Source organism: Octopus sinensis, linkage group LG11 (genome assembly GCF_006345805.1).
Source record: "Octopus sinensis linkage group LG11, ASM634580v1, whole genome shotgun sequence".
In the NCBI taxonomy this organism is placed as follows: Eukaryota; Metazoa; Mollusca; class Cephalopoda; order Octopoda; family Octopodidae; genus Octopus; species Octopus sinensis.
This window is the reverse complement of record NC_043007.1, coordinates 29198100-29211518: the sequence shown is the minus strand read 5'-3', so window position 1 is coordinate 29211518 and position 13419 is coordinate 29198100. Positions and strand designations below refer to the sequence as shown.

The following is a 13419-nucleotide window of genomic DNA, read 5'->3' as shown; positions in this document are numbered from 1 at the left end:
AATGAGATGCAGCTCCAATCCAGAGTAGACCTCCTCCAATGAACAACTTGTCCAACTTTCAGAAGATCCTTCAAAGCCCGACTTGGACTGTTCAGCCACCTTCAAGTGCACCGACAACCCAACATGGACAAGAATGAAGACCATCACTCTCTGAAGAAAGAGGGAGAGCCACAATGGCGATTTTGAATGAAACATAAGACAGAGGTAAGGTTCAAGGGAAAATTTTAAAAGTGCATGCACAAAACGCACGCATGCATAGACGCGCATCTGTGTCAATGTGTGCGTCAACCAAGGGACATAACTCCTAAACTAATCCCCTGGCCCCTTTTTTGTTCCTCCATGTTTTTCACAGCAGCTACTGACTGGTTGTGCTAATCCACCTCCGACACTAGAGAGCAGTTGCAATATTCCCTTCCATATCGGCTGACTCTGATGAGCATAAAGTTATACAACTTGTTTGTTATCTAACACTCCATTGTATTCTTTATGCGAAACCAATTGGTAAGACCAGCCATGATAGATATTTAATACATTTCAGATAATATACCCATTCTACTGACAAATATACAAGTGCATCTTTTCCCTGATTTATGGTCTCTTAGACGACTTACATCTATCATTTATATATATATATATATATATATATATATGGTTTTTGTTGTTGAAGGTATCCCCTTGTGGGTGAACCACATTTCTTTCCTGTTTAAAATTACTGTTTGTTCTCACAATTATTTTTTGAACTGTCTTTTTTCTTCCCATTTATGGGAGAAGCAACAAGCAGTGCTGTGCAAGCTGAACCAGCCAAGAGCCACAGTTATGCGGCTGCAACTGGAAAAGGTGTTGAAGTACGAGAAGTGAAAATCGAGCCGGAAAGGTTGAAGGAATGCAGCAACCTTTTAGAAAAAGAAGGCCACAACCTGAAATTGACCCCTCCACTCGATGTAATATATAGTGTCAAGAGAAAGAGCATAATTTATAAAACTCTGAAAGTATTGTCAAAGAAAACTGAAATAGAACCAATTGAAGAAATTGAGAAGCATTTACAAGTAATTAAAAGAAAGATGACATTTGTAACAAGAGGAAGAAAATATGGCACAGTGGAGGTGCGATTCGATAGTGATTTCGAAGCGGTATTGCATTCCACTGATGCCACAAAATTGGAAGAGTGGGTTTTCCTACCAACTTACTGTGGCAGAGGAGTTGTCCGAGTGAGGGTAGGAAAAATAGCACCGGAATTAGAGGAGACATGGCTGGTTGCAGCGATATTACACAATATGGAAGAAGATGCCAGGATACAAAGCGTGACAAGAAGAAGAAAGGTGGACTGGTGGGGTCATGGGGTCGAGATGCCACTTCAGACAACAGATAGGGATATGATCAAAATCCCAGAAGAAATAATCCTACCAGAAGGTGTGAGGTTGCAAGTAGTGGTGGAGGGCAGGCCTCGCAGATATTGTGTGGCGAGAAAGGCGACATGAAGGCAAGGTGCCTCCAGAGAGAAGAAAAAGAACAAGAAATAGAAGAGTCGGAGGAGTAGGAGGTACAGGAAGAGGAGGAAGAGGCAGAGGAAGGATTCGAAGTGGTTAAAAAAAGAAAAAGAAAAGGCTCTCCGCTGGAGAAGAAAAAAGAAACAAAGGAGATAGAGAGAGAGGTGGAAAAGGAGGTTGAGAAAGAAGTTATGGAGGAGGAACAGATGGAAACAGGCAGACTGGAGGGTTGTGTAAGCCATGAGGTGGAGCAGCAGCAAGAGGAAGAAGGGACAGCAACAGAAATGGGTCGAGTGATGCCAAGAGCAGAACACGGTGAGCGAGAGCGGAGAAAGCAGAATTGGTATTTTGTAAAATATGACAAAAATGTGTTTAGGGCAAAGATGGTTGCGAAGATGAAATCGGTGATAGGGGTGAAGCTGCGAAAGGACAGTTACGCTGAGAATGTGAAGGGGATTCTAATAGACAAAGAAAGATGGAGCAGGCAGAAAGAAAAATGCAGATTTGAAGCACCAACTTTCCAGGTAGAGTTCGACGATCTACCATCAGTGGTCAAACTAAATGAATTAAGGCCATTATATAAAAGGAATTCAAAAAAAGAGAGAGTAACTTGTGTTCATGAAAGAAAAAAACCAAAAAAATAAAACAGATGCAAAGAGACTAAAAACATGGATTATAAAAAGGGAGAGTAAGAACGTTTAAATGGTACTACATGTGAGTGGGGCACATGTAGCCATTTCATCTCCATCAATTTCATTGTACGTATTACCATTTTACATTCGTTTTATGTTTTTGTCCCCACTGTGCTGGCCTGTCTGTCTTTGTTCTGTGTCCCCTCTGTGTTAGGCCCTTGTGGCTGTAATAAAAATCTTATATATATATATATACACACACACACACATCTCCAAACAAAAAGGAATTCATGCGGAATTAGTAACCCAAGCAAAATACTTAATCAGCTCCCTGCAGATAATCTACCAGACTAACTAAAAACTCTTGTTCTCCTGGGAATCCGAAATCAAGGTCCAGTCACATGTGTAAATCCATGGTTCCACTACCCATTTAAGATGCTTTTTATAATGATACATAAAATAGACATAAAATTGGGTATGTACATTTATTTATTATAGGCTTACAGCTGTTTCAGAGCCATTGCTGGCTCTTACCAGTATTGATCGAGGAAAGAAATCTGCTACCCTAGAAGCTCTTTCTGATCAGTGGCCGGCTGTTGGCGATTACTACTATATTACTGTAATCAGACATGCTAGACATATTTTAAACGGACAGGGTATGAATTGAGGGAGATGTCATTGCTATTTCTCGTTGGCCCAATGGCCACATAGGGGTTCCCTCAATTCATTAATATTGCTGTTTCATTATCTCATTAACACACTTGCATTAATCATCTGACTGTTTCTCCTTCTACTTTCAGAATGACGACTGAAAACTCTGATTTGTACAGGACTAATTCCAAGATGATATTGGTCACCCGTGATCCAGTTTATACCAACAAAACCATTGTACAGGGCCATTATATTGGACCAAAACCTCACAACTATTTACCTTTGGCTATTTTTGTGACTATTATCAACCCCTTACTCGGTCCAATTAGTATAATGCTTTCAGGTGAATATATCTTGATTTCTCATTAATATTTTACATCAAAAATAACAGAATCACTTTGAAGATTCTCTTTCTTTTCCTTGTTTTGTTGTTGGAATAAGTTTAAAGAACGAGTTTTGGTAAGAAATAGTTAATCTCTCTGTGAAAGTTTGACTGAATGAGTGTTGTCTGCAGATTCTCAGACATGGAATTTGGAATGGAAAATGTCTTCTGTGGAGTTCTAGGGGAGAATTGGTTGGTTGTTCACTGATGGTGTTGGTGATGAAGAAAAATGACTGCTTGGGTGGCAAATGAGAAGAATCAGCTTCCAAGATGTTTCCAGTTTCTGCCAGACAAGCAAGCTGATGCTGGAAGTCAGATATAAGAACAACTGACAGAATTCGATCTTAAAACATTGGACTTCGTGGATAAACTAGTAGCACTGTGTTGCCTAGCATTAAGAAACCACTAGGTTTTGAAGGGTTGACTACTACTACTGCTACTGCTGCTGCTTTGTTTGTTTGTTGAGCGAAGCAGTCTTCGTCCCAGAGCTCACAAGATCGTGCCTCAGGATTGTCTGTAGTGGGAGAAGTCCGAAACGTGGTCCTTTGCTATTCGTAAGACCCGTAAGAAGAGAAAGCAGGTCAACCCCTCGACACCAAGAGCATCAACAGATGGATGAATGTGCATCCAGGCTCAGCAGTTGCATAGGGGAGGAGGTACGCCCATCATGCACTGAGGAGTAGTGTTCGAACATGCTTGATGTAGCTTGCTGTCCTCTCTCCATTTGTGAAGGACGCATCTCCCACCGCCCCTGCTTGTTGAAGATTCACCATGATGCAGCCAAGACGACCAGGAGCTGCTGTTTCCTGATGACGACACCTCCTGGATTTTCACCAGAACCCCGTTGGCCGAGTTGCAGCCCTAATACCGCTGGGTGGCAGGCCAATCTGCCTTGGGTGGCCCTACCAGGAACCGAGGTTCCCGAAGGCATAGCCCTGACACACCCGTTCACTGCCCTACCACGATGACTTCTAGGGCAGTACTGCTGCTGCTGTTACTATTACTACAAGATACATCAATATTTTGAGGTTATTTGTATGACTTTATCCAAAGCTAGGCATAGGTCATCCAAGAAAAGTGACCCATCCATAGCACATACAGCTTGAACCAGATGTCCTTATGCATTCTGAAACTTTGACGTCCTTTGTAATGGCTCTGATTGACTCGCTGGAATTTTTATTGATTATTTCTTGGGCTTTTTGTACAAAGTTGTATGTTCTGATGGTATTCGGATCCTGTGGTTACGTGTTGCATTGAACTGCTGACATTGTTGGATTCCCATTAGCTGATTCCATTCCTTTTTGAATTTCGACTCTGAAGGATCGGGCAACTTTCAGCAAGCAAGCTAATTCTGAATCCCTTTGCTGCCCCTTTTAAGGCAACGAGTTCTGCCTGTCTTTTCATTTGCTGAGTCAAAAAAACAAAGAAGGAAGTTGGCGCTCTCAAAAGAGGTTTCCTCAAAAACTTGATGCACCCTGCACTACAGCTGCTACTGTTACTCAGGATTCTTTCTGCTAGTACTCCGTTTCTTGTTATTTGAGAGCTTTCAGGCAACAAAAAGAATGGAAGGACTTGGCTTAGTTTTTCTGGAAAAAAAGTCACAGCAGAAGTCAAGTGTCAATGTAACGTGCGAAGAAGCACAGAAAATCGAAGTTGGATGTTCTTATGTTCATAACTGTGTTGTGGCTGCTTAAATAACTGCATTTTGAATATCCAATCACAAAGAAGATTATAGAATTATAAGAAACATCCACACCGCATCCACCAGAATGCAATGGTAGCAACAGAATATCCTAACTATTTGATGGCAAGTTGCTCAGAAAGATACTATCTGCAAGCACTTAGTGATTGCAAATGGTAAAGTGAAGAGCTCCTTAAGATTAATGGAAAGTACTTTCAAAGCCAGAAACACACAACATACTTACCACTTTTGGATCAAAGATAGCAATGTTTCCAGCTCTCCATGCTGTAGACCTCAACATGGAAGAACAGTGGTATTATTTGGAGCATCTTTGCAAACACATTCAAATGGTTCTAAGACATTCAATCTTCACACTTGTAGACTCGGGTAACAATCCCATCTGTGCAGATTGTTGACTAAAATGTCCCTTGCAATATCCACACAAAAGTAATTCTTTTCTGCACAGATCACTTGAGCAAAACCAGCTCTCTCACACGAGCCGTTCCTATTCTTATACAAATGATGTGCTGACTGATACTTTCTCTTGAAATCTTTGCTCGTCTGCCCTGTTCTGTGTGGTCATACATCCAATCAGCTCCCCCCTCTTCCTTCCTCCTCCTCCTCCTCCTCCAAAATCCATTTTCTCTGATAGCATGGGGTGGACAGTTTGACAGTATCTGGCAACTCTATGTGTGTGTGTAAGAAAGAGAAATGTTGCATGGTTGTGTGAACATGGAGGTCACTTTCTAATCATGACTTCAAGTTTTATCTCGCTTCATGGCAATTGGGATGAGTGCCTTCTCTGCTAGTCTAGGTCTGAGCAATGTCTTGTAAAGAGAATTGGTATGTGGAAATTATTTGGGCATCCATGCAGAGAACAACTTCTGCCACATTCCAGGGAGAAAAACTACAAGTAGTTGATAGCTTCCGTTACCTTGGTGACCAAGTCAGTAGCAGGGGAGGGTGCGCTGAAAGTGTAGCTGCTAGAATAAGAATAGCTTGGGCAAAGTTCAGAGAGCTCTTACCTCTGCTAGTGACAAAGGGCCTCTCGCTCAGAGTGAAAGGTAGACTGTATGATGCATGTGTACGAACAGCCATGCTACACGGCAGTAAAACATGGGCTGAGACTGCTGAGGACATGTGTAAGCTCGCAAGGAATGAAGCCAGTATGATCCAATGGATGTGTAATGTCAGTGTGCATATACGACAGAGTGTAAGTACCTTGAGAGAAAAGTTGGACCTAAGAAGCATTAGATGTGGTGTGCAAGAGAGATGACTGCGCTGGTATAGTCATGTGGTGAGAATGGTTGAGGACAGCTGTGTGAAAAAGTGCCACATCCTAGCAGTTGAAGAAACTTGTGGAAGAGGTAGACCCAGGAAGACCTGGAATGAGGTGGTGAAGCACGACCTTCGAACATTGGGTGTCACCGAGGCAATGACCTTTGGAAATATGCTATGCTTGAGGAGACCTGGCAAGCCAAGTGAGACCATAACCCATGGCCTATGCCAAGAGTGTAGCCAGTCCACTTATGATTACCTCTCATTCATTGGATGATAAACTCTGCTTGTGAAGACCTATTGAGGCAAGTGAAATCAAAATCAAATTTGATGACTGGCATCTGTGCTAGTGGAGTGCTAAGAGCACCATCCGAGTGTGATCGTTGCCAGAGCAGCTGACTGGCTTCCATGCCAGTGGCACGTAAAAAGCACCATTTGAGTGTGATCGTTACCAGTGTTGCCTTACTGGCACGTGTAAAAACATTCAAGCGAGGTTGTTGCCAGTGCTGCTGGACTGGCTCCTGTACAGGTGGCACATAAAAAACACCTTTTGAGCATGGCTGTTGCCAGTACCACCTAACTGGCCCTCGTGCCAGTGTCACGTAAAAGCACCCACTTGGCATTAGGAAAGGCATCCAGCTGTAGAAACTTTGCCAGATCAGATTGAGCCTAGGGCAGCCATCTGGCTCGCCAGTCCTCAGTCAAACTGTCCAACTCATGCTAGAATGGAAAGCTAACGTTAAACGATGATGATGATGATGATATATATATATATATATCGAAGGGTGTATGTGTTAGTCCCCCCCCACTTGACAACTGGTGTTGGGGTGTTTACATCCCTGTAACTTAGCTAGTTTTTTTTTTCCTTTTTAAACCTCGTTCTTATTCTATCAGTGTTTGTTTCCTGAACTGCTAAGTGCCAGGGCCAATTCCTTTGACTAAAATTCCTCAAGGTGGTGCCCCTGCATAGGCATGAGAGATGAAGGAAAAAACGATGTGTGTGTGTTCGTATGAAACGTCGGACAGTGATATTGCTCTTGGTTTCTTAATTAATTAATTTGTTGGTTTGCATTTTCCCAAACAACTGGAACGAGAATTCTATGGTGCCTGAGTTTAATGTCACAGAAATCTCAATAAATATTTGTCTAACCCATGCTAGAATGGGTGTGTGTGTGTGTGAGAGAGAGAGAGAGTATGCCTGTCCTACTGCAAGTGTATAAATGTGTGTTTGTTTACACATGTAAACAGGCACAGGAGTGGCTGTGTGGTAAGTAGCTTGCTTACCAACCACATGGTTCTGAGTTCAGTCCCATTGTGTGGCACCTTGGGCAAGTGTCTTCTACTATAGAACCGACCAAAGCCTTGTGAGTGGATTTGGTTGACGGAAACTGAAAGGAGCCCGTCGTGTGTGTGTATATATATATATATATATATGTGTGTGTGTGTGTATATGTTTGCGTGTCTGTGTTTGTCCCCCCCAACATCGCTTGACAACCGATGCTGGTGTGTTTACGTCCCCGTAACTTAGCAGTTCGGCAAAAGAGAGCTATAGAGGTACTAGGCTTACAAAGAATAAGTCCTGGGGGTCGATTTGCTCGACTAAAGGCAGTGCTCCAGCATGGCCGCAGTCAAATGACTGAAACAAGTAAGAGAGTAAAGAGTATGTGTGATTAATGCAATAATTCTTTTTCTCAGCATCTTCCCTTCTTTTCTTTTCCAGTGATGTCAAACCGTGCTTATGCCCAAGGAGATACCAAATATGCCCTCAAGTGGAGTTTGAACTCATTCTTCTGGAGTGTCATATCCATTGTGGTTGCTATTGTGGTGTATTTAGCCATTGGTTTCTCCCTCAGCAACATCAGAACTCGTGGTGGCTATATTGGCTATTAAAACAACAACAATAAGGAGGCTGACTCTAATGCCGATGGTCAAAGGATGACCACTTTGTAAGAGTTGCTGCTCTCCTTCTCTCCCCCCTCTCTCTTTTTCCTTCCTTCCAGACATCATCAACTAACATCTTTATATATTAAACAGCTTCAACATTTAAAGAATTATTTTTCTCAGGATTTTTACATGATGATGACGATGATAATGGTGATATTCTGATTTAAATGATTTTTACGAATTGTATATAGAAATGTGCGTGTGTATGTATATATATCGCATCATATATATGCATATACATATATATAATATATAGTGTGTATATATATATATATTACATATACTATATATATGTATATTTAGATAGACAAGTTTCGGCCAGTATTGGCTCAGGCCATGCCTAACTTATTGCACCGCTTGGAAATACTGTATATTTAACTATACTATATATATATATATATATATTATATTATATTATATTTAAATATGTGTGTGATATGTATCTAGAAGAAAGAAAAGATCTGAAGGCAAAAGATTCAAAACTATTTTTTCTCAACCTGGAAAACTAATCCAAGAAAAGCTACATGGTGTTCACATGTAGACACACACACACACACATGTATAGAGAGAGGATCATCAAATAGATATTACTCACGTAAATGGAAGCATAGAAATGCACCTAACTTGTAAATATGCACATTCTTTCATACAATCATGCAGGCATACACTTGCATAAACATGGATATGTACATGTACACCCAGAAAATTAGTGCACACACACACACACATATATATATACAGTTAAAAGTACATAAACTGTATATGTCTCAGCACTCATTTCTAAATCGGTTTTACCATTTGCAATATCTGGCTTATGGCTGGTGGAATTGATGCAGTTATGTAGGAGGATGTCACTGACAGAGAAATAGAGAAAGAAGATTAGCTGTAACTGCAGCGCACACTAGGAAGATGTACCAAGAGATATATACACACCCACACACACACACGGATACATCACCTGACAATGCCTTGCCAATTATCAACAATTAATTCAATCAACTGCTTTTCTTCATTAAAAACAATCCCATTTTTTTTCTTTTTGTTGGAAATCACTTTCTTGTGAGAGGATGGGGAATCTGTGGGCAACTTTTAATCCCCACTTTTACTGTATACAAACACACAGACACTATGTGTGTGTATATATATATATTTATAATCAAATAATGACCTTTGGTTTCTGCTCATTCAGGAATCTTCATCCTGATTATTCTGAAGATTCCTCACCAAGTTGTGACCACTGGTCACTGGACATTCCACTTATTACAGTAAATTTTTAAAATTGAATTGTATTAATTCTACCTTAGAGGTAGGAGTTAAGGGCTGAAACATTTGCCTGAAATGGGGCTTCTCTGAAGACCATCTGCTGTTCTGCTCTCTAGACTTTCCTACCATCTCTCTTTCGTATATATATATATATATATATATATATGGACGTTTATGAATGTGTCTCATTATTTTGGTCAACAAAAAAGAAAAAAACCCACATTAGATATTGTAATTAAATGTTGGTGTTTGCCCATAAGCAGCAATGTATGTCTGATGGTGAAGTTTCTTCAATTGCAACCGTGATGCTTATTAAAACTCCTTGGACAATCACAAATGCAAAACTTACTCTTTCTCATCACAAATGGTCACCAATCCATTTATTGATTGATTCCTGCTTTACACTTGTTTTTCAAGTGGCAACTTCAATCAGGTTTTGGACTGAAAACCTTCCCATCCTTGTAACCAGGGTAAGACAACACAAATATCTCTTTGAGGAGGCTTTTTTTTTTTGTTTGTTTCAAGCCATACTGATAATGTCTTGTCTATCCGTCTCATTCTCTCTCTTTTTATATATGTGTTCATTTATGTGTATGTATGTGTGTATATATATATATCATGGTATTGACCAGACAATTGGATGTTGTTATACACCACTGGTCACAATGCACTTCATCTCACTTTAGATTTTGAATGATGTCACCCCACTGGCTTTGGGAGCAAACCAATGTATATATATATATATATACATATATACACACACACATCACACAAACGTGTAATTTCTGTCCCTTTCCTTTCATCTGCTTTTTCCCCTTATTTGTCTCTCTCACTCTCGCTACACTCCATCCTCTCCACCCCCCCCTCGTGATGAACAACGAATGTCTGAAATGTTAAAACCTAATTTGCCAAAGTTTGTTCATCTTGTGTTGACCTTTGTAATATCCATATATCCACATATACACATTCACCAGTTTTATCCTGGTAAACATTGTAGCCATTAAAAATACACACACAAAGTTATATTCACTTTTAAACAATAACAACAATGAATAATAATAACAACAATAATAATAATAAAAATGATAATTTGATATCAGAGTGCTTTGTCCTCCATTTCTGACTGGACCACAGTCTTCTACTGTCTATTTTTGGTCAGTTGTGGATCCACCAAAGGTCACGGGCTGGAAGAACTGACCCATAGTGAAATGGAATATTAAGGATTTTACTGTATTGTAATTAGAGGAAGATAGTGTTTTAGTTAATTAAACCCATTGATTTCTGGCTTGTATAATTTCATATTGTCTGTTGAAAGATTTGAACTTAAAAATAATTGTTTCTGTTTTTTGTTTCAACAGGAATAAATTCAGAATTACACACACACACACTGATAGAGTTGATGGGATTAAAGGAATGTCAACCAGAGTTTGTCTCTTTTTGAGATTTCTTGTATGTATTAGGAGCCTGATCTGTCATTTTTACACCCCACATCACACACACACACACACACACACACACACACACACACACACAGACAGAGTAGACGAGAAAAAGATCTAAGATGTGACTAAGTACCATACTTACAGTCTAAATGTAGCAAACAAAAAGGGTTTTAGTGTTATAGGACCTAAGATTAGCTTAAGTCCTATGATTAAATATGTTCCAGCCATGAAGCATTCTGTCCTGTTGGGCATTGTGTATCTAGGACTATGTTATCCTATGTGCCTTTCCTTTTTCAAAATAATTGAATTTTGAGGAAGATTTGACTATTATTTTTAGCAGATCAGTTAAGCCCATAAAAACTCTGTTGGTTCATCTTTTATCTATGTTAGCTGGTAACACAAACTCCCGCTTCAATTAAAATGTAGGAAGCGGGTGTTTGTGAGATTTTTTTTTAAATTTGATTTTATTTCAAAATATTTTCGTATTTTTCTTTTTCTATTTTATATTTTTTGTATTTTCTACATTTGCTGTCTTTTACTCCCCCCTCCCCAACATTCCAGAAATAAAAAAAACATATTTTACACATTTCTTTGTTTTTATTATTTTAAAATTTCAAATGATGCTGTTATTGTTTGGCCACAGGTTAATCTTGATCCAGCAGAACTAGGTGCAAAACTGTTCTGACCATGGCCATTCCATCTATATCTATCAAACTATTATCTAACACATCCTTCCATCTTTAGGACAGTTGAGATTTGGCTCTTGTTTCTAGCAATATGATTAACTGCATAGAGACTCATTCAGTTTGAAATATTTTGTTCTGGTTTAAAGATATTTTTTGTTTGTTTATTGTAAACATTTTGTACCAAAAACCTTGGCATTTTATTAGCACTGTCGCTCCCTCCCATTCTCATATTTCAACTGGGAAACAAGTGTTTGATCAAAGATCCAAAATAGCAACATTTTAAAGGAATTAATGGATGTAATTGTGAGGATAGTTCTGTTTTAGTGGAGAGAGCGAAGTGGTGAGAGGGGCCTTGTAAAGGGTCAGGGATGCTTCCCTGCCATCATTAAAAACCTGCTAAACTATGGTGTTTGTCTTTCAGAAAACTTCTCTTTGACATGTGCAGTATTAAAAAAAAAACCCACATAGATATATTAGCAACAGACAAAAATAGTCTGGCAGCTGTGGTGGGGGTGGGTTAATAGGTATTTCTTTGAACTTTGAACTTTGTCAGTAGCAAGGGTCCACATGCCAAGCAAAACATTGGTCACTGACTGATATAGTTAAACAGTGATTGAAAAGTCTCTGATGTTGCATTCAGCCAGCTGGCAGAATAAAAGTTTATTATCAGCAACAGAAACAATATGGTTCAAAATAGCAGCCTATGTATAATATTTAAAGTAGATACAATGTTGAAAGCTTGCTAAACTAGAAAGCATCTCGTATTGAGATGTATAGAGTTAAAAAACACAGAAATGTATCAGATGGAAACCTTGCAGCAATGACAGTGGCAAAGCTAAATATGCATTTCTGTTTCTTTGCGCTTCATCAGTAGCAAATATTAACTCTAGCACCACAGCAATGTCTGTCAGTTTATCTATTTCTATCTGCATAACTATCTGTCTATATATGCTATCACTCTACCAATCTATGTATTTCTGTCCATCTAATTATCAGTCTCTCTCTCTCTCTCTCTCTCTTTCTCTCTCTCTGATTGACTGCTATATGTAAGATGTAGGATTTCCTTTTGACTCTTTCTCTCTCAGCTGCAGGAAGAGTTGTGCTGTCAGCTGCAACGTTTTGCAACCAAGTGTTCTTTAGGTTCAGTCCCCCTGCATGGCACATTGGGCAAGTGTCTTTCTACAGACCTGGGCCAACCAATTCCTTGTCAGTGGATTTGCGTCTACATGTGTCTTTTGCTCTTACTCTCCAATAACCAGTGTTGGTTTGTTTATATCCTTGTCAGCTAGCTGTTCAGCAGAAAGAGACCAATATTAATGACTTTAAAAAAGTGACTGGAGTCTTTATGATCATTTTTCCCAGCATGGGACCAATCCAATGACTAAAAGAAGCAAAAAAAAAAAAAAGTATATATTTATATAAAATAAAATGTGTGTAAATACGTGTTGAATGGAGTTTAGCTGTTAGAGTTGGTCTGAAAGTCTGCACTTGAAAGGTTCTCCATAAGTCAAGGCTGGGCAAAGTTTGTTTTTGTGAAAAACAGAGAAGGCAGCAGATGAAAAGAGTTGCCAACAATTTCTTGTGTTTGTTCCGATTCCCATTATACTGAGTTCAAAACCCTGCGAAGGGCAAATTTGCTAAATGTAAATCCCAGTGCAGGATAGTAGATTATTGGAACTACTACAACATTGGACAGGATGTCTTCTCTTGGACATCATTGGTGTAGATAGGAAAATGTAGATAGAGGGGCACGCAGAGCCTACAAAAGGTGCTTTCCAAGATATTCAGACTCTCTGTAAAGGCCATGTGTGTGTAGAGCAGAATCAGTTTGTGTTACTGAAGGTTTCAGAATCACCCAAAGACACCCAAAGTGGAAGAAGAGTTCAGTTTCATTCGAACTGGCCAGACTACTACATTTTCAGTTGAATGTGTGAGCCAAACACAATGCAAGCCAGATGGAAATAATGTAACCC

The 13419-nt window shown here is 39.5% G+C and overlaps 1 protein-coding gene across 3 annotated transcripts in view; it reads left to right on the top strand.

Annotated features, from left to right (window-relative positions):
* Positions 1–12480, top strand: part of LOC115217430 — a 38095-nt gene extending 25615 nt beyond the window's left edge. For 2 of the 3 annotated variants that reach the window (XM_029787128.2, XM_029787127.2), the window contains exons 2-3: positions 2920–3113; positions 7832–8197. In XM_029787128.2, coding sequence (XP_029642988.1) covers positions 2921–3113; positions 7832–8001 — 363 coding nt within the window. In that variant the 5' untranslated portion in view covers position 2920 and the 3' untranslated portion in view covers positions 8002–8197. Of the gene's footprint in view, positions 1–2919; positions 3114–7831; positions 8198–12442 lie in introns of those variants that run through there. The other variant, XR_005001200.1, reaches the window with a different exon arrangement.
* Positions 12481–13419: the final 939 nt, after the last annotated feature.